This window comes from Nyctereutes procyonoides, unplaced genomic scaffold, assembly GCF_905146905.1.
Source record: "Nyctereutes procyonoides isolate TBG_1078 unplaced genomic scaffold, NYPRO_anot_genome, whole genome shotgun sequence".
NCBI lineage: Eukaryota > Metazoa > Chordata > Mammalia > Carnivora > Canidae > Nyctereutes > Nyctereutes procyonoides.
Genome location: NW_026575034.1, coordinates 9,816,051 through 9,839,971, shown reverse-complemented (window position 1 = coordinate 9,839,971; position 23,921 = coordinate 9,816,051). Strand labels below are relative to the sequence as shown.

Genomic DNA, 23,921 nt, shown 5'->3' with positions numbered 1-23,921 from the left:
TTTTTATTATTCACTGTCTTCACTGCTTACTGCCCTCAGTGGGCTTCAATTTCACAGGAGTGGCTTTATGTCAGATAAAGTGGGACGCTATCTAATAAAAAAGCTATACAATGAAATGACAAGACAAATTCTGATTTTCTTTTAAATATTTAAAATCTACATTGACTGGAATCAGAAAGAGCTATTTAAGTCCCAGGATCTGCATCCATCCTCATTCTTCTTCAGTACTTTGAAGAAGTTGCTATAAGGAATACAATCTCCATGACTTCATTTTTATTTTATTTTTTTAAAAGATTTTTTGAGTGCCCCCCATGCGTGCATGAGTGGAGGGAGGGGCAGAGGGCGAGAATCTTCACGCAGATGGAGCAAGGAGCCTGCTGTATTTAGGGTTCTCAAGACCCGTGAGATCCTGACCATGAACCGAAACGAGTCAGACACTCAAGCGACTGAGCCACCCACACGACCCTGTATTACTTCATTTTTATCTTTTAAAAAATTTTTAATAAGATTTTATTTATTCATGAAAGACACAGATAGAGGCAGAGACACAGGCAGAGGGAGAAGCAGGCTCCCTGAAGGGAGCTCGATGTGGGACTAGATCCAGGGATCCCAGGACCACGCCCCGATCTGAAGGCAGATGCTCAACCACTGAGCCACCCAGATGTCCCTATTCATTCTTAAATGGTTCTTTTACTTCATGATGTTGGGGATAAATACCAACACTGCACAGGCATTCATATCAATAATAAAAGACATGTTGTTGATGTTTTCAGTCGGGTGCTTGTTTTATACCATAAAATCAAAACCAATACAGTGAAACTATAAAGTTATACAAAGTACAAGGATAAACAAACTGCATTTGTTTTCCCTCATGGCCTCCGTAGTACAGAGAATAATAACAACAGCCACTAATCCTAGCAGCCACTAATATACTGAGGAAATGTTGACTATTTGTGAACTGTAACATTCAAATACTTTTATGCTTCTGCTTTCCTGTATTACAGTTTTGAGGTCCAACAGTGTTGTGTACAATGATGAAAAAAATTAAGTAGGCAAGCAAGGTAGAAAAATACATATTAAAGGATAGCCAAGATTATCATAAAATGTTTTTTTTTTTAATTTTTATTTATTTATGATAGTCACACAGAGAGAGAGAGAGAGGCAGAGACACAGGCAGAGGGAGAAGCAGGCTCCATGCACCGGGAGCCCGACGTGGGATTCGATCCTGGGTCTCCAGGATCACGCCCCAGGCCAAAGGCAGGCGCCAAACCGCTGCGCCACCCAGGGATCCCTCATAAAATGTTTCTAGCCTAAGAAAGTACTCTTGAAAAAATATATAATATAAATTTCTTTAAAAAAAATTTCTTTGATGACCTGTTCTAGAAATATAAACATTAAATGTGATTTTAAATACACCATTTCCCCCACATTCCTGATTTTTGGATATGTGGAAATAATCTAGTCTAAGCTATAAAATGCTTCAAACCTATGGCTTCCTCCTATGGCTTAAAATGAGTTAACACGGGCACCTGAGTGGCTCGGTCGGTTCAGTCTAGGCCTAAGAACTCTGGATTGAATTCTGAGTGAGACGGGGAAACACTGCCAGGTTTTGAGCATGGGGGTGACATCATTTATGTTTTAATACGATTACTCTGGATGCTGTGTTTAAAACAGAATATAGGGCCACGGACAGACACAAAAACCTTTTGGGAGGCTTTTGAAATAAATTAGATGAGAGACAATGTGCTGACTTGGACTCGCACTGGTTATGATCAGATTCTAGATCTATTTTGAAGACAGTAGGTTCCTGATGAAGAATCTAGGACGATGCCAAAGTAAGAGGACTGAGTAGGTATCAATGGAGATGGGGAAGCTGTGTAGAAAGATGCAAAGTTTAATTCTGGTCATGTTGGACTTGAGATATCTGCTAAATATCCACATGGAGATAGTAAGAAGGCAAGTGCTATGAGGATCTGGAGTTCAGGCTGGAAGCATACATTTGGGAACTGTGGACACAGAAATGGCATTTAAAGCTAAGACTGGAGGAAATCACCAGGTGAGTGAATACAGAGAATGCTAAGGACTAGGGCAACAGGCCCACCAACATTAAGAAAAGGAGGGACCCGTAAAGAAGTCTGAGTATGTGTATTCGCAAGCCAGGAGGAAAACCGAGTATGGCGTTCTGGAAAACAAGAGAGGAAAGTGTATCAAGGAAGGAGTAACCAACTGTGCCAAATGCTACTGACAGGCAAAGTAAGTGGAGAGGAGTAACTACTTGTTGGATTCAAGCCTGTAATGGTCATTAGTGACCTTGACAGAAGCAGCTTTAGTGGAATGGTATGAAGGAATCCCAAATGGAGCAACTTAAGAGAAAAGAGGAACTGAAGATAATGGAGTACAGATAATTGTTTTGAGGAGTTTTGCTTGCAGAGGGGAATGAGGAAATGGAATAGTGATGAGAAAGTTGAACCAAGAGGAGGATTTTTAAAGGTTAGTTTGGGGCATTATTTTTTTGTGTGTCGATGAGGAGCAATCCAGCAGAGAAGAACTGATGATGGGAGGGGAAGAACTGCTGAAATGACTGGCCCCCGAGTGAGGGAGAGAGGATAAGATTTTGTGGAGCAAGGGATCCCTGGGTGGTGCAGCGGTTTGGCGCCTGCCTTTGGCCCAGGGCGCGATCCTGGAGACCCGGGATCGAATCCCACGTCAGGCTCCCGGTGCATGGAGCCTGCTTCTCCCTCTGCCTGTGTCTCTGCCTCTCTCTCTCTCTCTCTCTCTGTGACTATCATAAATAAATTAAAATTAAAAAAAATTCCTTATTTAAAAAAAAAAAGATTTTGTGGAGCAAAGATAACTAATCTATGAGAGAAGGCAGGTATGTGGTACAGGTGGTGGCAGACAGCATGCAGTGGGGAGGGGAATCCGTAGAAATTCTTGTACTGCTTAAATCTTCTCAATTGAAGAAAATTATACTTCAGGCACCCTAAAAAGCCAACACTGAACAGCAAGAACTACTGGCCTGTAATAATTTGCAATATACCCAGTAGTGCTTTCTTCTCCTAAATATGCTCATCTATTTTTACATATAACCAGGTCAGGGAAATCGAAGTATCTGTTAATAGTTCAACCCATACAAAGTTCATCAACAAAAATATGTGACCCATAGGAAAGAGTGAAAAGAGTCAATCATTTCTTTTTGTGCCCTGCTAGAAGGCTCATTTACATAAAGATAAACCACCTATTTCAAGTTCTGGATTATAGGACATTGACCATTAAGAGTTTTTCCTGTAACAGGAATATTCTAACATTTCACATGTAAAAATGAAACACACTTTTCACAACAGGAGACCATGACTTTGGGAGAAATACAGTTTTGAAGAGTACTTACCAACAGTGGCCACAGGAGGCTGGGAAGGGTACTGAGAACTTGTTGTGGCAGGATACTGACCACCAGGTGGGTAAGGACAGCCTGGATAACCACTGAAAAAAGAATTTAAAAACCCATTAAATGTTAAGATGACTCAACACTAGAGTACCTTTAAGAACCCCATTCAGGATGCTAAGCTTGACATTTTGTTGTATCAGTTGATGACTTTTAAAGCTACAGGTGTCTCTTCAACTAAGTTCTAGAGAAGTTCCATTAATGATATTGGGTCACTCTTCAGTAAATGGTTAAAATATTCTTGCTTGGCCCTATTTATTGATGGTTGTCTTCACAGGGAGCAAAAAGCAACTAGAGTATTTCTAAGGGCAGTTGGACAGTATCAAAACTGAAAGTAACCACAATTTTGTGAGAACTTTCTCATTCTAATTAATTAGCACATCAGGGAAATTATTTAATTTTTACCTATGGTTCATTGATAGCCTTTGTGAGTATCTGATCTGAAAATTCTCCTCTTTAAACAGTTTTAAAAATAATCTGCTCACGCTGTGGACAGTTTGTCTCACTCATTTATTCATATCAGAGTCAGGAGAAACTTTCCTTAAAAGTATTCTCCTCCAATCTTTTATCTAACATTGTTTTTTAAAAAATCATTAACAGGGCAGCCCCGGTCGCCCAGCGGTTTAGTGCCACCTTCAGCCCGGGGCGTGATCCTGGAGACCCGGGATTGAGTCCCACATCAGATTCCCTGCAATGGAGCCTGCTTCTCCCTCTGCCTCTCTCTTTCTCTCTGTGTCTGTCATGAATAAATAAATAAAATCTTAAAAAAATCATTAATAATATCCCTGACAGTCATCTTTCTCTATTGAACACTGAATATCATTTTGCTATAACTTCTACCTAATGGTCCTAAATTTGCATTCTGGAAAACTAAGTGAATAGGAGACTTCTAACATCAGCCTTCTCTTTTTTAGGTGAAATCTTTTAAATTCCTTCAACCATTCTTCACAGGACATGATTTTTCAGGTCTAGTCACCTTCCTCTGAATGCTTACTGGTTTAGCAGTGTTTCCCTTACCATGGAGAAGAAAAGTAAAACAAGATGATCACTAGCTACCTGTTGGGCAACAAATCTTGATTAGTTTTCAGATCTATGACAACTGCAATTCTGATCAATATGCCTTGTACAGGTCCACTAAAATTACTATGAAACTCAGCCAGTTGAGAGTCTTGGGGTGAGAGCCCTGAGTTTGGAGTCAATAATCCCTTTCCAGTGCAGTGGCTCAAAGATTCTACTGTTTGTACTACCAGCTCACACTTTATTGCTTGTCCTCAACAAAAAAATTTTGTAGAGCTTGTTGAAGATTCAATATAATCACAATACTCCCTCATCTATCAGTATAAAAGCAAAATCAAAGAAGAAAACAGCAGGCAATTCTGTTCCTCCCAGACACATGCCAAAGGCTTACTGAGCGCTGCTTTTGTTTCTGGTCTCTTTAGTAATAACCCTGCTACTATGGTGCCAGGAAACAGTGCCAATCTTACTGAAATCTCTCAATCTACGGTTTTGCAAACTGGGATAAACATGTTTTTTTCTGGGGTTACTCCCCTTTTGTGTACCTTCTAAAAGCAATCTGTGATCACATTGCTGGATTTTTCAGTAACCTGGTATAAAACTTTCCTAGGCCTACAGACATAAACTTCCAAGAACTCCCATGTCTCTTAGTTTGCTCAATTTCTTCTTCATGGTTATGCTCTACATTCAGGGTTAATAATTTTTCCTGAGTAAAGAACCGAGTAGTACTCTATCTTTGTACATTATTAAACAATTTGCTCTATATGTAGCACATTTTTTTCATATTCTGAAAAGCCCTTTTAAAACTACATTTTAAAAAGAATTTTCCAATACTCTTATGTTCCTTTTTCGTTATGTACTCCTTCACATTTTACTTTTATTATATTTAAGGCACCGTATCTATGTGCTTAAGGTAGGAGCTAAGGTATGAATCCATTTCTTCCTCAAGATGCTACCACAACAGGGCACGATCCCTGTAAACAATCCTGATAGAATCAAGGAAATAAGAAATGTCAAGTAAAAAATCAAGAGATGTAGAATGGAAAATCACTATCAGCTAGAAGAGATCAGGGGAGGTTCTGGGAGATCCGGAATATCCATGGCAGCTGCACCTTTATTCTTTTTTTATTTCCTTTACTCCTAACCCCTATATTCTTCAACTACACAACAGTGTTTCCCTCCTCTTCCTGGGACTGCTGGGGGCTTTCACATCTTTGCTGACATAAAATGAGTGGGCTGGACTTGAGAACTGGAAAGTATCCCCGCAGTCATAGAACATTAGAACTCTCTCCTGCCCCTTCCACCTTTGAACACCGCATTTCCTTCTTCAAGGTCCTTCTGGTAAACATGTTCTTTAATTTCTGAAGCTATTGCTGAGCTCCCACCTCCACAGCAGCTGTGACCCCCCCCCCCCCCGGAGTTCTATTTATCATGGCACTTACCACTGTCTGTCTTTTCTAATACCAGGAACTGGTTCCTAATACCTTATTACATGCGTGCTAGTACACAGAATCAAACTGGAACAACCATTCTTGACATACCTTTTAGTTTCCTTGTATACATGCTGCAGGTGCTAAATTAAACTTTCAAAAGATCTTAAGATTTGGAAGAGAACTTAGAGATCATCTAGTCCAACTTTCTAGAGCAAGAATAAAGACTCTCATATTCATTGTTTTAAGATAAAGATTCTTCTTGAGTCACTGATTTATTAATTCTCCTTTAGGACAAAGGGAGAAGAGAAAGAGGTTCTGAAGCTCTTCTGCCAAAATCTTTTATATACAGAAAGATACAGATGGCAATTTGAATACAGTTACCCTTAATAACTCCTTAGCATATTACTTATATTTTGAGATTAAACGTTACATTTCAAAGGAAAAAAACATCAATCTTTGAAAACAGGCTGTCTCAAAAAGGAACTTCTTACAAATAACCTCACAAAAGACACTTTTATGGTTACCTAAGTGAATAAGATTTACAGTTTTGTCAATATTTTTCGCTTTCATTTTCATCTACAAGTTTCTCTGAAATGGCTTCATTTTTCAGGAATCCATTTCCTTATTGTACTTCCCACAACCACTTCCTTATGTCCAAAGTTCTTTCTTACTACTGACCATTAATTGTAAAAGCTTGTAATTTCGAGGCTTCAGACAAGAAGATTCCATTTCTAGAACTTAATCAGAAAATTAAATACCTCAAGAAATAGAAAACTTACAGCCTGTTTCTCTATTACAATCCTAGGAATCTTTTCTCATTGTCCCTGACAGGTACTCATCTAGTCTGCTTACCTCTCTAATACAACAGAATGCTTACTATCTTGTAAAGCAAGTCTCTGAAATTAAGAAAGATCCGGAAATAAATAAGATTGCTAAATTTAACTTATACGATCCTGCATATTATATATGTACATCAGGTGTTCAGGAATCTGGCCACATTTATCTGTGAGGGCTATGTGAAGCTAAAAAGAGTTATTAGCAGGGTGAAAAATTTCTTGTTGCTAGTTAAAGTAGCCAGAAATCTCACCTGGACACTGGTATACGCCATCTTGCATTTTAAGTCAACTCAAAGACCACTCTTCGGAAAGCAGCCCTAGATTACCACTAAAACTACACATTTGAAACATGGGTTAATAATTATTTCTTATTGATTTTCAAATGTCTTACTCATAGACTGATCTCACAATTAACTTAACCTTCTTGAATTATGTTATTATCAAATGGATAATAAAGGTTGGCAGTATAGTCTTTGAACTAAATGAATAAATAAGACTGACCTGATCATATGAACCATTAATCCATTCCCTGTAATTTACAGAAACATTAAGTTTTTTTTAAAAGGGTATTAAAATATAGGGGAGCCTCAGTGGCTCAGTCAGTTGAGCATCCGACTCTTGATTTTGGCTCAGGTCACAATCTCAGGGTTGTGAGACTGAGCCCCACACCGGGCTCCTCACTAGGCGTGAAGCCTGCTTAAGATTCTCTCTCTCCCTCCAAAAAAAAAAAAAAAAAAAAAGGTATTAAATTATTTTTTCTCCTTGAACTCATTATAATTAGTATTCCATTACCCTTTTGGCTACTTACAGTAAACATATAAAGGTGTTAAAAGAGAAGGAAAGCAAGGATTTAAATGTCCAAAACTAATCAAGATCATTATCATTATCTCACTCTTTCCTTCTCCCTAAATAGAATGAACCTACATTTCTCTAGAATGGAAAAAACTCCTTTGGAATTCTATACATACCATAAAATTTCACCAGTACACCAAGTCTTACCTTCCATGATATTGTAGTTAAGTTTACTTTACTGTTCTAGTTAGCACCCATTATTTCAGTTCTAGATCTAATAGAATTCCTAATACAATTATTCAAAAGATTTTTCATTACCTGGGGTTGGGAGGATATCCAGATGGATATGCAGAGATTCCACTTGGCATGCTTGGCATATAGGAAGCTAAAAATAATTTTTAACATTTTAAAATAATATGCATAGTCCTGGATATATGGGCTATCACATAAGACATATATCACTCTCAAACCACTGCAAAATTTCATATGAGTAAAGAATCCAAATCTCAGCACCAAAACAAAACAAAACACTCCACCCATATGAGTTCTTTACTGCAAGCAGTATCTCAAATCACAAAATTCTCAATGCATTAACTATGAGGCATTACAATACACATGACAATCCCAACAAGGAATAAACAGCCAACAGGTCAACCTGGTCAGCTCTTCGTATTCTCAAACAGTCTGTAACCTGAGACAGCAGGTGGTTCAACTGGAATTTGGAGGAAGGTAATTCTGCCCTCCTCTGGTCCAAGGTCAGCTTCCTAGAAAGTGCTCTCTTTATTATATCTAAGAAATCTTTTGATATTTCTTGTAGGATCATGTTGACCAATTTGCACAGCTGGTTTTGTTGGCTTCAGAACTTTAAACTACTATGAGAAGTCCTTTACAAAACATATATTCAGCCAGACTGGTTAAAAACAAAACAAAAAATTGGAAGTCCTGGGGAAAAAAAAGTTCAAATCTAGCAAGCTTAAAGAATGGTTTACTTTTTAGAACACTAAGGACCTAGAACTGGTCAGTGGTGCCAGGAGAAGTTAATTTTGACTTTAACTGGAAATGATTTGTCTGAGAATCAGTTTCTCAGTGAAATTTTTCTCACTGAATACAATGATGAATTAGCTCTTAATCCACTCAATAAATATTCTAGTGCCTTCTATGTAATCAGCACCAGGAATCTGATAAAGAACTCTTGGCTTCAAGTTGCAGGAGATAAGGAATAATAATTTTTCAGAGTGATGTTATGATATGACAGGAGAAGTCAAAGTTTTACATACACACACACACACACACACACACACACACAATCATACAGGAGGCAGCTAATCTAAACCTAGGAGGTGGGGGTAAATAAAAGTGAAATAGTAGAGGAATAGTATGTAAAGGCTTGGAGGCAAGAGAGGTGGAGGCCTCAAGAAACGAACTTTTAAGGCGCAGAATGTAGTGGGTGGGAGACCTACACACTGGGCTCCAAGGGCCTCAGAAATCTTAACCAGAGTTGCTGAGCATACAGTCTCCAAGTGTCAGTGTTCACAGTTTTCCTACTATGATGAACTATAGATGTTATAAGTAAATTTTTTTCTTAAGTATAATGAAGCTAGGAAGATGGCCAATGCTATTTCAGAAAGGGAAAAAAAAAACCTCCTGAAATGTCTCAATTGCTGGATTCCATAAGACATTTTTTCTTCCTGGGCAAAGTGCAACTGATCTTTAAGAACGTCAAAATACAAGGCTACTATTAAGTGTCAACAACATATATGGTCAATTACTACCCCCTTGTGCTAGTTTTAGTCTGTATACATAAGCCACCACCTCATGGTTCTTTGTAATCAGAAGCAATTTTCCTTTTCTAAGGTTCTGAAAAAGTACTAATTCCACTAAAGCCTTTAAATTTTGATTCTTAGAAACAACAAATGTTATTTGGATCCAAGACTGTCAAGGAAGAAGAAAATGAGGTAAAGTAATTTTAGAGCCAGAATAAAATGGGATACAAATACACATAACATACAGGGTTAATATAAGGATTAAATAAGAATGAATATGAAGTCCTTAGCTGTGTCTCAGAGTTACAACTCAATGTTGATTATGATTGTTAGTTGTCAAAAAATGAGGTTTGGCTATTACATCTTTTAATGTGACTCACTGCTAGCTCAAAGTCATCCTAAAGAGGAGATAAAAAAATGTTTGGAGTAATGGTAAAAATAGTAATAGAAGTATATAATTTCTGAACTAGGAGATAATATTTATCCAAATTTCCATTCATTGGTGTGTGTGTGTGTGTGTGTGTGTGTGTGTGTGTATGTGGGAATGGAATTTGGACTTTTATCTCTTTATAGTCACACCTACTACTAATAATTAATATTGTTTAAATGTATAAGAAGTATTAAAACTGGAATTAAAGGACAATAAATTGGTTTCTTGTAGTAATTTACTTAAATCAGCTATAGACTGTTTAATGTGATATACAGTGAGTGCAAAATTAACTGCAAAAATAATCTCTTTCCTGCGATCTCTTTCTGGAATGCTGCACTTCCAATGTCAATATAAAACTGGAAGAAATTTAGGGAAAAAATGTTGCTTAGGAGACTGCCTAAAATTCTGAAAAGGTTATATTCAGTGGTCTTTAGCTGTTACTGGAGAAAAATAAACACAAATAGCAAACTAGGAAATATTTTGGTATTTCAAACTTAAAAGAGCAAGGCGGTCTAATCTCAGGTTAGAGTCAACAGAATTTATTAAGATGAAAACAAATTTCTGGTCCAAAAGAATTACTAAAACTTTTCATAAAAGAGCTACTAATTCCTAAAACCAAACTTATTCTGTGAAGGCAGGGAAGGAAAAGGAAACAGGTTCAGAAAGTTCCATTCAGCTTGTGAGTCAAGATGTTCCTCAAGACAGAACAGATTAAAAAAAGAACTCTCAGTATGAGAAAAATGAAAGCTCACATAATCTAACAAGTTTTGCTTAATTATAATCTTCAACAAACTTGTTAAAAAAAATCACAGCTCAAAACACAATGAAATCAATACAGGTTTAGTAAAGTTAAAACAAGTAAGTACCACCAACTCTCAATTATCCAGGGTGATTTGAAAATATTAATAAGAATTACTGAAAAAAAAAAAAAAAAAACAAGAGAGATAATGTATATCAACCAGGGGAGAGTACTGACACCCTCTCCACACCAGATAAAATCATGAATTGGCTGTACTAAAGAGAAGAAAGCTGAGAGCTAGATGTCCACTTGTGTAACAGCCAGAATAGCAGAATGTGAATGATTTAGTTGACTCTAATTGATTCTTATCTACAACACTGATTCTGCAGTTGCAAAGAAAAGCAGGCTACCTTTTGAGTTATATGTTTCCAAACTGATCATAAAGGGCTATTCCATGGCATGTATGATAATGATGAAAAATAATTCTAGCTCTATTTCAGCTTTCTCTTCCACTTTTGAATCTAGCACACTCATAGTTAGATTTCTACCCACAAATGAAAGCCCAAATGCCCGTCTTTGGTGGGAATCTGTACATGCAGATGTGTGGCCTCAGAATACCTCCAAAAAATCCACTAACTGGGTAAGCTAAAAAGTGAAGGCATGAAAAAAAATTTTTTACAAGGTTTTACGTTTTGTTTGTATGAGTTTAAAAATCAAAACTTAATTATACTTACTATTTGGTGGCCCTGTTGCCTGGTATGGTGGATAAGATGCTGAAATAGTGGGACGAGAGAAGACTGGGGGTTCATCTCCAAACACCACAATCATGACCTGAATAAGCCCCAACAAGTCTGACTGAGGCTAAAAACAGAATACAAATGAAGTCAGCTACAAATTTATTTTTTGGCAAAAAGGAAAAGTTCAGTCATTTCTTACTGGTTTTCAACTGAGCTTGATAACTTTTGTAGGATCCCAAACATGGGGGATCCCTGGGTGGCTCAGCGGTTTGGCGCCTGCCTTTGGCTCAGGGCGCGATCCTGGAGTCCCGGGATCAAGTCCCGCGTCGGGCTCCCAGCATGGAGCCTGCTTCTCCTTCTGCCTGTGTCTCTGCCTCTCTCTCTCTCTCTGTGTCTATCATAAATAAATAAAAATAAATCTTTAAAAAAAAAAAGATCCCAAACATGAAAATTCTATTTAATAATTTAATAAAGCCAGGTGATTTTCACTTATCATTTATATGTAGCAAATGTGTTGCTTCATATATATATATATGACACCAGTGAAAGCAGTATAATGCAAAATTCAGATAATATTGTTTTTCATTTGACTCCATACAGCTAACTAAAACTTGTATTTCCTATGGACAAATGAAGTCTTCTGGTAAAATTCAGGGATGGATGTAAACAGTAGTCACAAATATTATTTAAGGCCTTTAAAAGATAACAATGTTACCTTGCAACCATGTTCTGAGGCTCATTTTTTTTGTTTTAAAGATTTATTTGGGGGGGCAGGGGGACAGAGAGAGAATCCTCAAGCAGATTCGCCGCTGAGTGCTGACTGAGCCTGAGTTGCAGCTTGATCCCAGGACCCGAGACCATGACCTGAGCAAAAACCAAGAGTCGGACACTCAACTGACTGAGCCACCCACATGCCCTTTGAGACTCTTTTTTATTAGATAGTATTATGAACTCTAAAATTATAGGTATACTCTTTGAGAGACAGCATGAGTGTGCACTTGAGTGGTGGGGTAGCAATCTTAAGCAGCTCCACACCAAGTGTACAGCCTGCCTGACGTGGGGCTCACACTCTTATGCCCCTGAAATCATGACCTGAGCTGAAGTCGAGAGTTGAAGGCTTTTTTTTTTTTTTTAAAGATTTTATTTATTTATTCATGAGAGACAGAGAGAGAGAGGCAGAGACACAGGCAGAGGGAGAAGCAGGCCCCATACAGGGAGCCCGATGTGGGACTCGATCCTTGGACTCCAAGATCATGCCCCCGGCCAAAGGCAGGCGCTAAACCACTGAGCCACCCAGGGATCCCCCGAGAGTTGAAGGCTTAACGGACTAAACTACCTTGGCGCCCCAGTTATACTCTTTCTTAAAATCACTAGATGGTTGTACAAAAGACACATATTATTAAAGATTATTTCCTTCCAATACCAGTTACAAAGAGGGTGCTTGTTTTTCCAAAGGTTGCTAAGCTTCTCTCTCAAGTATCTACTGACCACTCACAGAAGACAAACTATATTCTAGGAAAAGTTGTTCAGGGATCCCTGGGTGGCGCAGCGGTTTGGCGCCTGCCTTTGGCCCAGGGCGCGATCCTGGAGACCCGGGATCGAATCCCACGTCAGGCTCCCGGTGCATGGAACCTGCTTCTCCCTCTGCCTGTGTCTCTGCCTCTCTCTCTCTCACTGTGTGACTATCATAAATAAAAAAAAAAAAAAAAAAAAAAAAAATTAAAAAAAAAAAAAAAGTTGTTCAAAGCGGCTTATTTGATGGTTCCATTTTTTACCGCTTAACCTATTCTCTGTGGATCTCATATACTTCATTCACTAGTTCATCAGGATTACAGTCATCTTGATCAGCTGATCATCTTCATAACATCTCTTCTCCTGATAGAAGTGTTCGCTATTTTAAACTTTCCCAAGGACCAAATTCATCTCCCGTGTTCAATTTTGCCCCAACTTTTGGACAATGACAAGGACTAACACCACAGAAAGCTTCCTGTGAAAACCTGCTAGCTCCCACTATCCCTATATATTTTGTTTGTGAATTTATTTTTAAGATTTTATTTACTTATTTGAGAGAGAGAGAGAGAGGACAAAGAGGCAGAGCAGCAGGCAGAGGGAGAAGCAGATTCCCCGCTGAGCAGGGAGCCCAATGTGGGGCTCGATCCTAGGATCATGACCAGAGCTGAAGGCAGAAGCTTCACCAACTGAGCCACCCAGGTGCCCCTGTTTGTGAATTTATAAACTGAGACTGGGGGCAAGCGTGTGCAGTACTTGTAACACAAAGGAGCACAGACTAGATATTATACTGGTGTGGGGGGATGTGGTTATTGAAGACACAATCTTTTATCTCCTGTTAATTATCTGGTCCAACAAAACTCCCAAACTAAATCATAACTCATATTTAAAAAATTGAGATTAATTCACATACCATAAAACTTACCTTCTAAAGTATACAGTTCGGTGGTTTTTTTCCATCACCACTATCTAATTTGAGAATATTTTCATCATCCCTAAAAGAAACCCACACCCACTAGTAGTCACTTCTTCCCATTTCCTCCCTCCCCCAGCTCCTGGCAACCACTAATCTATCTTCTGCCAATAGATTTATCTATTCTGGACATTTCATATAAATGAAATCATGCAATACATGACCATTTATATCTGGTATCTTTCCCTTAATGTAATGTTTTCAAAGTTCATCCAGGTTGTAGTAGGAATCAGTTCATTCATGCATCTTCATGACCATAGTTTTGCCAGGACAAGTTTTAGTTTAATTCTTTGTCACACCATTACTTTCACACAAAATTCTTTGAAGGAAGAAAAATTAATCAAATCTTTAATATCTACTTCCTGGCATATTATAAAGCAATAGGTCATGAATTCAAACTAATTCAGAATGACAAATGACTAATTCAGAATGACAGAGGAGATGAAAAACAGGAAAACTGCAGCCTACGAATCAACTGAAACAGGTAATACCTTTATAAAACTGCTTTCCCACTGAAGACCTGCAAACCTCGTGTAAAATTCATCTCTTCCTGAAACCCCCTCACTACTTGTTTCTCCAGCAATAAAAAGGGTCAGATTTTACATTCTTAGTAGTACAGGATACATACTCAGGATTAGGATCAATAAGCGATTGCAATAGTTAGATCCAGCTACATAGCAAAGCCCTACTTTATTTTCTGTCATGCTAGGTGACTGCAACGGCCACCTAAGCGGCTTCTGGTTTTACTTGCTTATGACTGAGAGTTTCTTTTTTAAAGATTGAGAGCATGCACAAGCAGAGGCAACTGGCAGAGGGAGAGGGAGCAGCAGACTCCCCGCTGAGCTGGGAACCCTGTGTGGACCTCAATCCTGGGACCCTGAGATCATGACCTGAGCCGAAGGCAGATGCTTTAATGACTGAGCCAACCAGGTACCCCAAGACTGAGTTTTCTGTGAAAGTTCAAGCTCCCCCTTCTGTAACAGAGAGATGTTACTGAGAATCAGCTGTTCAGGCAGGGACTACATACTCCAGCCCTTCTTGCAACTAGTTTTTACCAATGGGTCATAGTAGAAGTGATTTAACTTCTAAGACAAGGTGGATAAGAGAGGGGGTACTCCTTTACCACTCTCCTGATGCTGGTCATTCTTCACACAGAGGACTACACCGGCCTGGGAGACGGGGACACCACAAACTGGGAAGAGCCTCAGTTCCAAGCACCAAGTAGAGGAAAGCTGCTTGCCACGTGGACTATTATGTGGGCAAGAAACTTCTACAGTGTTAAGCCTCTTAGCATTTTGGGGTTTATGTTTTGAAGCAGCTAGTGATTATTAATCAGAGCTTATTAATATTTCACCTAGTATACTTCAGATATACCAAATAATCATTGCTTTTAATATCCTAATCTTATTTAATAAAAGTCTAAAATGACTCCCAAGTGTCTACTTAAGGACAATCGGGATCCTTCAAGGTATAGCCTTGAATACCATACTAAATTTAGCCACCGTTGTGTCTTTTCTATTAGATCTGTGAAATCTGTCATATATACAGAAATGATCTATGATCTATGTAATGATCTATGTAAACAATAAAGAAAATACCTGGGAGTCATTGTCCAAGCTAAGAAAAAGAAGATATATAGTAACTCAGCTCAGACTGCATCCTCTCTATCTCCTTAAGAGGTAAACCACTTCTCTGATTTAGTAGACAATTATTCTTTCGCTTTATTTTAAACATACTGCCTTATGAATGATTTCCTAAACTGTGCGTTTAATGTGGCCTGTTTTTGAACTTTATATGAATTTAATCGAACTGTATATTCTACTGAGATTGGTTGCTTTTGTTCAATGTTTGAAAGATGCATTACTGTTAAAGAGTACAGCTATATTTAACTCATTTTGATTGTTGTGTGGTGTTCCACCCAATAAATATACTACAACTTCTTTATTCATTTTCCTTTTGTTAATAGTCAGCTAGATCGTATCCAGGCTTCAGCAATGTGTACTGTTATCCACATCCCTACTGTATTTTCCAGTATGCATGTGCAAGGATTACTCTTGTGTAGGAGTTCTCAATTGGGGGTGATGTATTTGTCCCCCAGGGCATATTCAAAAATGTCAAGAGACATTTTTGGTTGTCACAACTGGGTGCTATGCTACTGGCACCTTGTGGCTAAAGGCCAGAGATTCTACAGCCTAAAATGGACAGGACAGGCCTCCCACAATAAAGAATTACCTGACCTAAAATGTCAGTAGTGCTGAGCTATATACCTAGGGGCAAAACTGCTGGGTCACAGGGCGTGTGCTCACAACTTTATTAAGTAATGCAAACTGGTTTCCAAAATAGCTGTGTCAATTTTACTTCCATCAGTGGTGTCAGAGTTCTCTTTCTCCATTTCCTCACTAACTCTTAGCTTTGTCAATTTGTAGCACAGAATTGATGGGTATGTAGTGGTATATCACTGTTTTTTTTTTTATTAAAGATTTTTATTTATTTATTCATGAGACACACACACACACACACAGAGAGAGAGAGAGAGAGAGAGAGAGAGAGAGAGAGAGGCAGAGACACAGAGGGAGAAGCAGGCTTCATGCAGGGAGCCTGACGCGGGACTCGATCCCGCAACTCCAGGATCACACCCTGGGCTGAAGGCAGCGCCAAACCGCTGAGCCACCCGGCTGCCCTATCACTGTGGTTTTAATTTACATTTCCCTCACTACTGGCAGGGTTAAACAAATTTTCATATGTTTACTGGTCACTAGGATTTCTAATTGTGAAGTACTTACTTGTTCAAGAGTTTATTTTTCTACTCGGTTTCTTTCTTTTATGATTCCCAAGTTATTTTTATATTCTGGATGTATTTCTGAGGGTATTAAGTATTATAAATATATTCTTCCAGTTTGTGGTTAGTCTTTTCATACCTTTTTTTGGGGGGGGGGTTAAATTTTTATTTTAAAAGCTTGGATAGCTTCAATATCCAGGTCGTGGCAAAATCAGGACACGTGTAAAATACCTTAGATTCCCAAAAGGTACCAAAAAGTACAGTAAAATTAACACTTCCATTAACAGGAAATGTATGACACAAATAATATAAAATTAAAAGGTGAAAAAAAGGGGATGCCTGGGTGGCGCAGCAGTTTGGCGCCTGCCTTTGGCCCAGGGCGCGATCCTGGAGACCCGGGATCGAATCCCACGTCGGGCTCCCGGTGCATGGAGCCTGCTTCTCCCTCTGCCTGTGTCTCTGCCTCTCTCTGTGTGTGACTATCATAAATAAAAAAATTAAAAAAAAAAAGAAAGGTGAAAAAAAGGTGACACTGGTTTTCTAGGATACAGTTTACTCTTTATAACCAGGGTCCACAGGTCCAGGCTGCAGCGCAGCAGCAGGAAACAGACCCTCCAATCTGGCTCTGGGAACCCGAGAATAAAATCAGCCCATAATGCCGCTCTGGCCTCAGAGACCCCACACGCTGCCTACAAACTAGAGCTCTGGAAATAGTCAACAGGAAATTGATTTCCGGGGGGGGGGGGGGGGGAGATTTAAATAAGATGCACATGGGACAGGCCATAAAAAGTATGCCAAGTTAAATTTGGTACATAATTGTGTTCACTCGATATCCAAACAAAGCGTGTGCGATCAGTCGGGCATCCTGCTGAATGAAGCCTCAGTATGGCTTGTAGTTATTCTGGTGGCCGCCGCATCTCTGGCTCTTCCCGTAATTTGTACTACCCTGACTGTAGTCGTAGCCGGGGCCGTAGCCGTAATAGCCATAGGGCGAGTAGTCGTAGCCGCCATAGCCGGGCCCGTAGCCCTGGTTCCAGTAGTTGCCATAGCCCTGATTCCAACTCTGACTCTGACCTCCACTTCCACCACCACCGCCGCTGCCCCGGTTCCCTCGGTTGCGGTTCCCACGGCCCCCAGAGCCATACTGCTGCTGCTGATAGACCTCTTTGGGTTGGGCCACCTTGATTTCACACTTACTTCCACTGATGGTATGGAACTTTTTCTCCAGAACCTTCCTCACAGGTTCTTTTTCTTTAAAAGTGATGAAGACAAAACCTCGTCTTTTGTTTGACTTTGGATCCACTGGAAGCTCAATGGCCTCAATCTCCCCAAACTTGCCGAAGTATTTTCTGATCTTCTCCTCAGTGGCTTCAGGATTCAGACCCCCTACAAAAATTTTCTTTACCGGATCCTTTTTCATGGCCATGGCCTTTTTGGGGTCAATGACACGGCCATCCAGCCTGTGTTCCTTCTGGTCTAGAACCTTCTCCACACTGGCTGCATCTTTGAAGAGAATAAACCCAAACCCTCTTGACTGGCCAGTGTTTGGATCCATTTTTATGGTACAGTCAATGACCTCTCCAAATTTGGTAAAATAATCCTTTAGGTCCTTTTTGCTGGTATCCCAGCTCAGGCCTCCAATGAACATTTTCCCGCGTCCTCCTCGTTCTTGCTGGCATTGATCTGGTCGCCCTCGGCGCCGTTCTGGTTGCCGGCCAGGGGCGCCGCGCTCCTGCCTCCGGCACCTGTCGCGGCCCTGGTGCCGGACCCCACCGGCGACTCGCCTTTGGGGGCGGCCTCGTGTCCATTCTCGGTGGTGCCTGTCGTCTCCATGGGCTGCTCCTCACCTGCTTCCGACATGCTAGGCCGAGGCGCGGCACCTCTCGGGCCCGCGCGGTGCCGCCGCCTGACAATGCCGACTCGTGGCGCTCTTTATAATGCTGGGGCCGGGCCCACCTTGCAACAAGGCGCTCTTTTCATACTTTTTAATGTCTTTAATGAATAGTTCTCAATTTGTACAAATACAAGATAAAATTTATTACTTTTCTAATAAATGCTTTGTCTTTTTAAAAAATATTTAAAAATATTTTATTTATTTGATGGAGATGGAGAGGGAGAGAGGGAGAGAGGGAGAGAGAGAGAGAGAGAGAGAGAGAGAGAGAAAACACAAGCAAGGGGAAGTGGCAGGCAGAGGGATAGAAAGAAGCAGGCTCCGAATGCGGGGCTCAATCCCAGGACCTTGGGATCACTACCTGAGCCAAAGGCAGACGCTTAACTGACTGATCCATCTAGGCACCTTCTACTTTTTAAAAAAGATTTTATTTACTTATTTGAGAGAGAGAGAGTATGAACTGGGGGGGGGGGGGGTTCCCACTGAGCAGGGAGCCAGACGAGGAACTAGATCCCAGGACCCTGAGATCATGACCCGAGCTGAAGGCAGAAGCTTAATCAACTGAGCCACCCAGGCACCCCAATATTACTGTCATATATCAAGTGTTTATAAATAGGGGATCTATTTTTTTTTTAAGATTTTATCATTTAAAAAAAAAGATTTTTAAAATTTATTTATGTGAGAGAGAGCACTAGAGTGAGAATGAACAGGGGGAAGGGAAGAGGGAGAAGCAGACTCCCCACTGAGCATGAATCCTAAGATCATTACCTGAGCCAAAGTCAGACTCTTAACCAACTAAGCCACCCAGGCGTCCCTCTGGATTATTATGTTCCATCTATCTATTTGAATATATCCATTAAAATACTATAATTCTGTGCTATATTAGTTTTATAATACATTTTGACATGTGTAATGCAAGTCCCTTCTAACTTATTCTTGGAGAGGGTCCTGGCTATGCTCAGTCTTTTGCATTTCAATATAAATTTTAGATTCAGCTTTATCAAGTTCACAAAATTAATAAATATACAAAGAAACAAAAGCTGCTAGGACAAAGATCAATTTGTAAAGAACTATGAATAATGTTCTAAGTCTTCTTCAATGTCTTTCAGTAAAATTTAGAATTTTTTCCATAATATACTCATAAGATTTATTCATAAGTCATAGCACTGAAAAATATATTAATTTACCAGTTCACTAATTCTTTACTCTGCTGAGTCCAGTTACTAAAACTGTCTATTGAGTTCTTAATTTCTATTATTCTATTTTCCAGTTCTAAGATTTCCACTTGGTTCCTTTTTAATACAATTCTCCATCTTGAACATATTAATCACAGTCATTTTCCAGTCTGGCTCTCATAACTGTTTTACCTGGGGTTGTGGTGTCCTGTTACTAGTGTCTTTTTTCCCCCTCCTTGTCCTTTTTCTTGATGTACTTGATGATTTTAAACTGCATTCCAGATACTGGGAAAAGTTACAGACACTCTATACACTATTCTGCCTCCAAGAAGGGCTCACCCTTCCCTATGGTAGGCAAATACCGTGAGAATCACCTTAATACAATCAGGACTGAGGGACGCCTGGGTGGCTTGGCAGTTAACCGTCTGTCTGCCTTCGGCTCAGGGCGTGATCCCGGGATCCGGGATCGAGTCCCACATCAGGCTCCCTCTGCCTGTATCTCTGCCTCTCTGTGTATCTCTCATGAATAAATAAATAAAATCTAAAAAAAAAAAAATACAATCAGGACTTAGCCGATTCAAGGGTCTTGGGTTGTGTTCCTCCAGTAGCATCATCTAAGAGCCTAGGATGTTTACTTATACCCCTCCCTCCTCCTTGATAAGGTTCTAAGCTTGTACTGTCTCCTCAATCTGGGGCTGCAGAGAACTTAGGTTTTTCAGAGGCTTCTGTTTAGTTTTTTAACACTGTCTTTGAAGCTTGGAATTCAGAGCTTATCCCTTGAGGGGGAAACTCAGGTCATCTGGTTTCTACTTGGTAGGAATGGTGAATAATGAGATTTGAACACTTTCACAAGTATATGCTACCAGTACACTACTTTTTGAAATGCATTTCCCCTTAAATGAATCCCATCTATTCTTAAAAGCTAAACTCAAGCAAATAAAATAGCAACTGTATATTCTGTAAAGTACCAAGCTCTATGCAAATATACTTCTTTTGGAGAACCTTTTCCAATTATCCAGCTCAGTGATTAGGACCTTATGTGAACTTATCTATTCTCCTAGGAATCCTCTTTGAGTGTTAACAGAAAGTAGATGCCAAGGAACAAAATATATAAAATGCAACGAATTCACAGAACACAGTTAATACTTACATGTTTCCATTCATGTAGATAAGGAAGATATATCTTCCCATTTGCATCAACATGCTTTCCCGTTTTAATAGTCATTGAACTAGTAGGCTTAACGAAACATATAGGGGGATTATATGGGTATGTGTCCAGCAGCCAGAGGCATATTGGAATATTATATATATTACCTGAGAGAGAAAGAGAAACTTCAGTTACTCTATTATTTTTAAATAATAGGTTAGTAAGGCAAGCAAGAGAGCTACAACTAAGTAACACATAATAGAAAAATCACAAATATTTTATGTTTCAAAGTTCTGTTTACGATGTTTCTCAAATTTCTAGTCTGTAAAATTTTCAGCAGGATGAAGGAACTAATTGATCACTACTCTGCCAGTGTCTGCTTGCTGCTCTAAAAACATTCTTTACAAGTTATCTTATGGCTCAATCCATTCTTTGCAATTTGACTCTTGTCATTTTAGTTCATAAGGTTCACTGGGAAAGGATATAAAAGGAAGACCACAGATTTTGGTGTCCTATCAGAAAGTGATAAGATAAGGTACATTTGAAATTCCCTTGCCAAAAGCCAGACTATAAAACCTAATCCAACTGCCAAACAGATGTTGATTGGTGGCCACAGTGTGACTAATCCATATAGTATTTTCTGTGGTAGTTACTCAGAATCAATGATGTTATTTCCTTTTGTTTGCATTAAGTAATAGAATCTTTCTCAGTTGAAGAATTCGACTAAATGTAGTCAAGTTGAACGGTGTTTCAAGGGATTCAATAGTTAACATGCTGACTATAACAATCTCCTTTTCTTACTAAGCTCAAAGCCCAATTTCCCAAGTAATCATCTGAATGGCCTAATGTAATTCAGATACATTTGTTCCCCTTAGAAACAGTTTCAATTCATATAAGTATATACACCTAAATCGCACTTAAATGAAATCAGTTGTAGGACTCTGGATTTATTTTTTACCCAAAATTTCATCTACAATGGGAAAAAAATCCAACTCCAATAGAATATACCCTAACATAATACATTAGTGTATTTCCATCACCCAGAATTCTTTGTTTTATGAAAACAAAGAATTCTACAGAATTACTTAGGCTTAGGAACTATGCCATATAAACAATGGTGAGGGAAGAGAAAAGGTTTATTTAGGTATGTCTGTCTATCATAAATGTCTAATTATGCCATAGTTTCCTGCCTCCCTCTCCCCACCATATAACTATTCTCCTACCCAACTTATCTCCTGAGGGCAAAGGTGAAGTCAATAATCCTGAATTTTACTCAGTCCACCCAAAATTCATCATAGCTACTTTATACAATGCTGATGCTCAAGCGTTTTCTCCCTCTGCCTGGAATGTCCATTCTGATATAAATGGCTGACTCAGCCTTTAATAGTAAATTCAAATGTTTCCTCCATGACCTTCCCACATGGACTTATTCTCCTCTGTAATCTCACAGCACCTTTACATTTTATCATTCTACAGCAGTTACAGGATACATTTAATAACTATTTACCTCCTCTGTTTTTCCTATTTGTGTAAGTTCTTCCATAGAAGGTACATCCTTTATGTATACCCAGCCCCATTCCCTATGCCTCATGCACAGCAAATACTATATAAAATCAATGGGTATGTTAGAGAGAGACAGATCTTAAGTAGTCCTGAGGAATAGGCAAGAAAAAGAGCTGTCCAAAAAGAGAACAGTTGTTCATGAAGCTAAAGCTCCCTTATCATTTTAAGTATTCCAGCAGAGGCTGGCTGACTGGCTAAGAAAAGACATAATTATCCATCATTAGCGTTAACACGGACTTTACAACTATAAATAATAGCTATTTTTTGAAAAAGCTATTTTTTGTTTATTACATGCCAGGCTCTGTGCTAAGTCCTTACATGATCACAACGAATACTTTTTGTAGTTCGTTCTATCATCCAATTGTTCACTGTCACCAAAATGACAGATTACAGAGAACTGAAACCTTACTCCATCCTGACTTTGAAGCCCCTATCTTAGCCATTAGACTACACAGCTTCCCACTGTTGGAAAAGTCTGGATGCGATGGGAGACTGAACTACAAGGCATAGAAAATCTCTAGGTGTGCCTGGCTGGCTCAGCTGGTACAGCACATAAGTCTTACTCTCAGGGTTGTAAGTTCAAGCCCCATGTTGGCTGTAGAAATTACTTAAAAATAAAATCTTTATTAAAAAAAAAACAAAAGCCAGGATGCCAGGGTGGCTCAGCGGTTTGGCACCTGCCTTCGGCCCAGGGCGTGATTGTGGAGACCCAGTATCGAGTCCGTTGGGCTCCCTGCATAGAGCCTATTTCTCTCTCTCTGCCTGGGTCTCTGCCTCTCTCTATCTCTCATGAATAAATAAATAAAATCTTTTAAAAAAAAATCGCTTTCTAGTTCTCAGATTCCCTGCTTCTATGAAACATCAAACTCTTCTAAAACACTGAGCACTTATTTGTGGATAGGTTTCAGTAAAGAAGGGGAAAAAAAGCTGAAAATATTAGGTGCTGCTGCCAAATGCAGTTCAATTAGAATAAAAGTTAAAATCTCTATATTATCATTAAAGTCAGGAGAAAGTAGGTTTAATTTACTTATTTACTTGTAAGTCTTTGGCAACCTACTAGGTGAATCACAGTGCATCTATACTGGAAACATAAATTACATAAAATCTTTACCTTTATAAGGCACAGGAATTGTTCCAGTGAGGTTCATGAGTTCCCTGGAACTGCCATCATTAAAAACTGAAAGGAAAGAATAATGATTCAATCATGAGCATTTTCAGATACTCCCATATAAATTATTCTTTCAGAAACACTGGCTAAAACTCATTACCCTTGAAAGGAGCTAACTTGTTAATGTCTCATCCACTTTGTCCAATAACAAAATATCCTTTGTTGATTCACTCGTGGGATCAGCTTTTATTTTTATTTTTTATTTTTATTTTTTTGTTTTTTTTTTGGGGGGGGATCAGCTTTTAAATGAGTAAAGAAAAGATGCTTTGAATTACTTGGAAAAATGAATGTGCTAGAGTCCCAGCAAATATAAACTCTCGGTCCCCAACTAATATGATTATAAAGTTACTTACAAACCACCATCAACTAATATCATACTAAATATGAACCTAGGATCACTAAATTTTAGATTGCCCAGATGTTTATCCCTACACTATCCCTACACAAAGTCATTCTCAATCCCAATGTAGTACCAAACCACAGTATTAAAAAGAAAATGTTTTCAGTCAAATAGACATCTTTCAATACAA

The 23,921-nt window shown here is 39.1% G+C and overlaps 2 protein-coding genes across 2 annotated transcripts in view; both read right to left on the bottom strand.

Annotated features, from left to right (window-relative positions):
- Positions 1–23,921, bottom strand: part of TSG101 (tumor susceptibility 101) — a 44,205-nt gene that overhangs the window by 12,488 nt on the left and 7,796 nt on the right. The window contains exons 3-7 of the mRNA XM_055317905.1: positions 23,335–23,400; positions 20,664–20,827; positions 11,184–11,310; positions 7,836–7,902; positions 3,389–3,480 (exon numbers count right to left, since the gene is read on the bottom strand). Of these exons, the coding sequence (XP_055173880.1) occupies positions 3,389–3,480; positions 7,836–7,902; positions 11,184–11,310; positions 20,664–20,827; positions 23,335–23,400 (516 nt within the window). The remainder of the gene's footprint in view (positions 1–3,388; positions 3,481–7,835; positions 7,903–11,183; positions 11,311–20,663; positions 20,828–23,334; positions 23,401–23,921) is intronic.
- LOC129504987 (heterogeneous nuclear ribonucleoprotein A/B-like) lies at positions 17,199–18,322 on the bottom strand. Its single transcript, XM_055317906.1, is given in 2 exon segments — positions 17,199–18,103; positions 18,106–18,322. Coding segments are annotated over 2 exon segments (978 nt in total). The 5' UTR covers positions 18,308–18,322; the 3' UTR covers positions 17,199–17,327.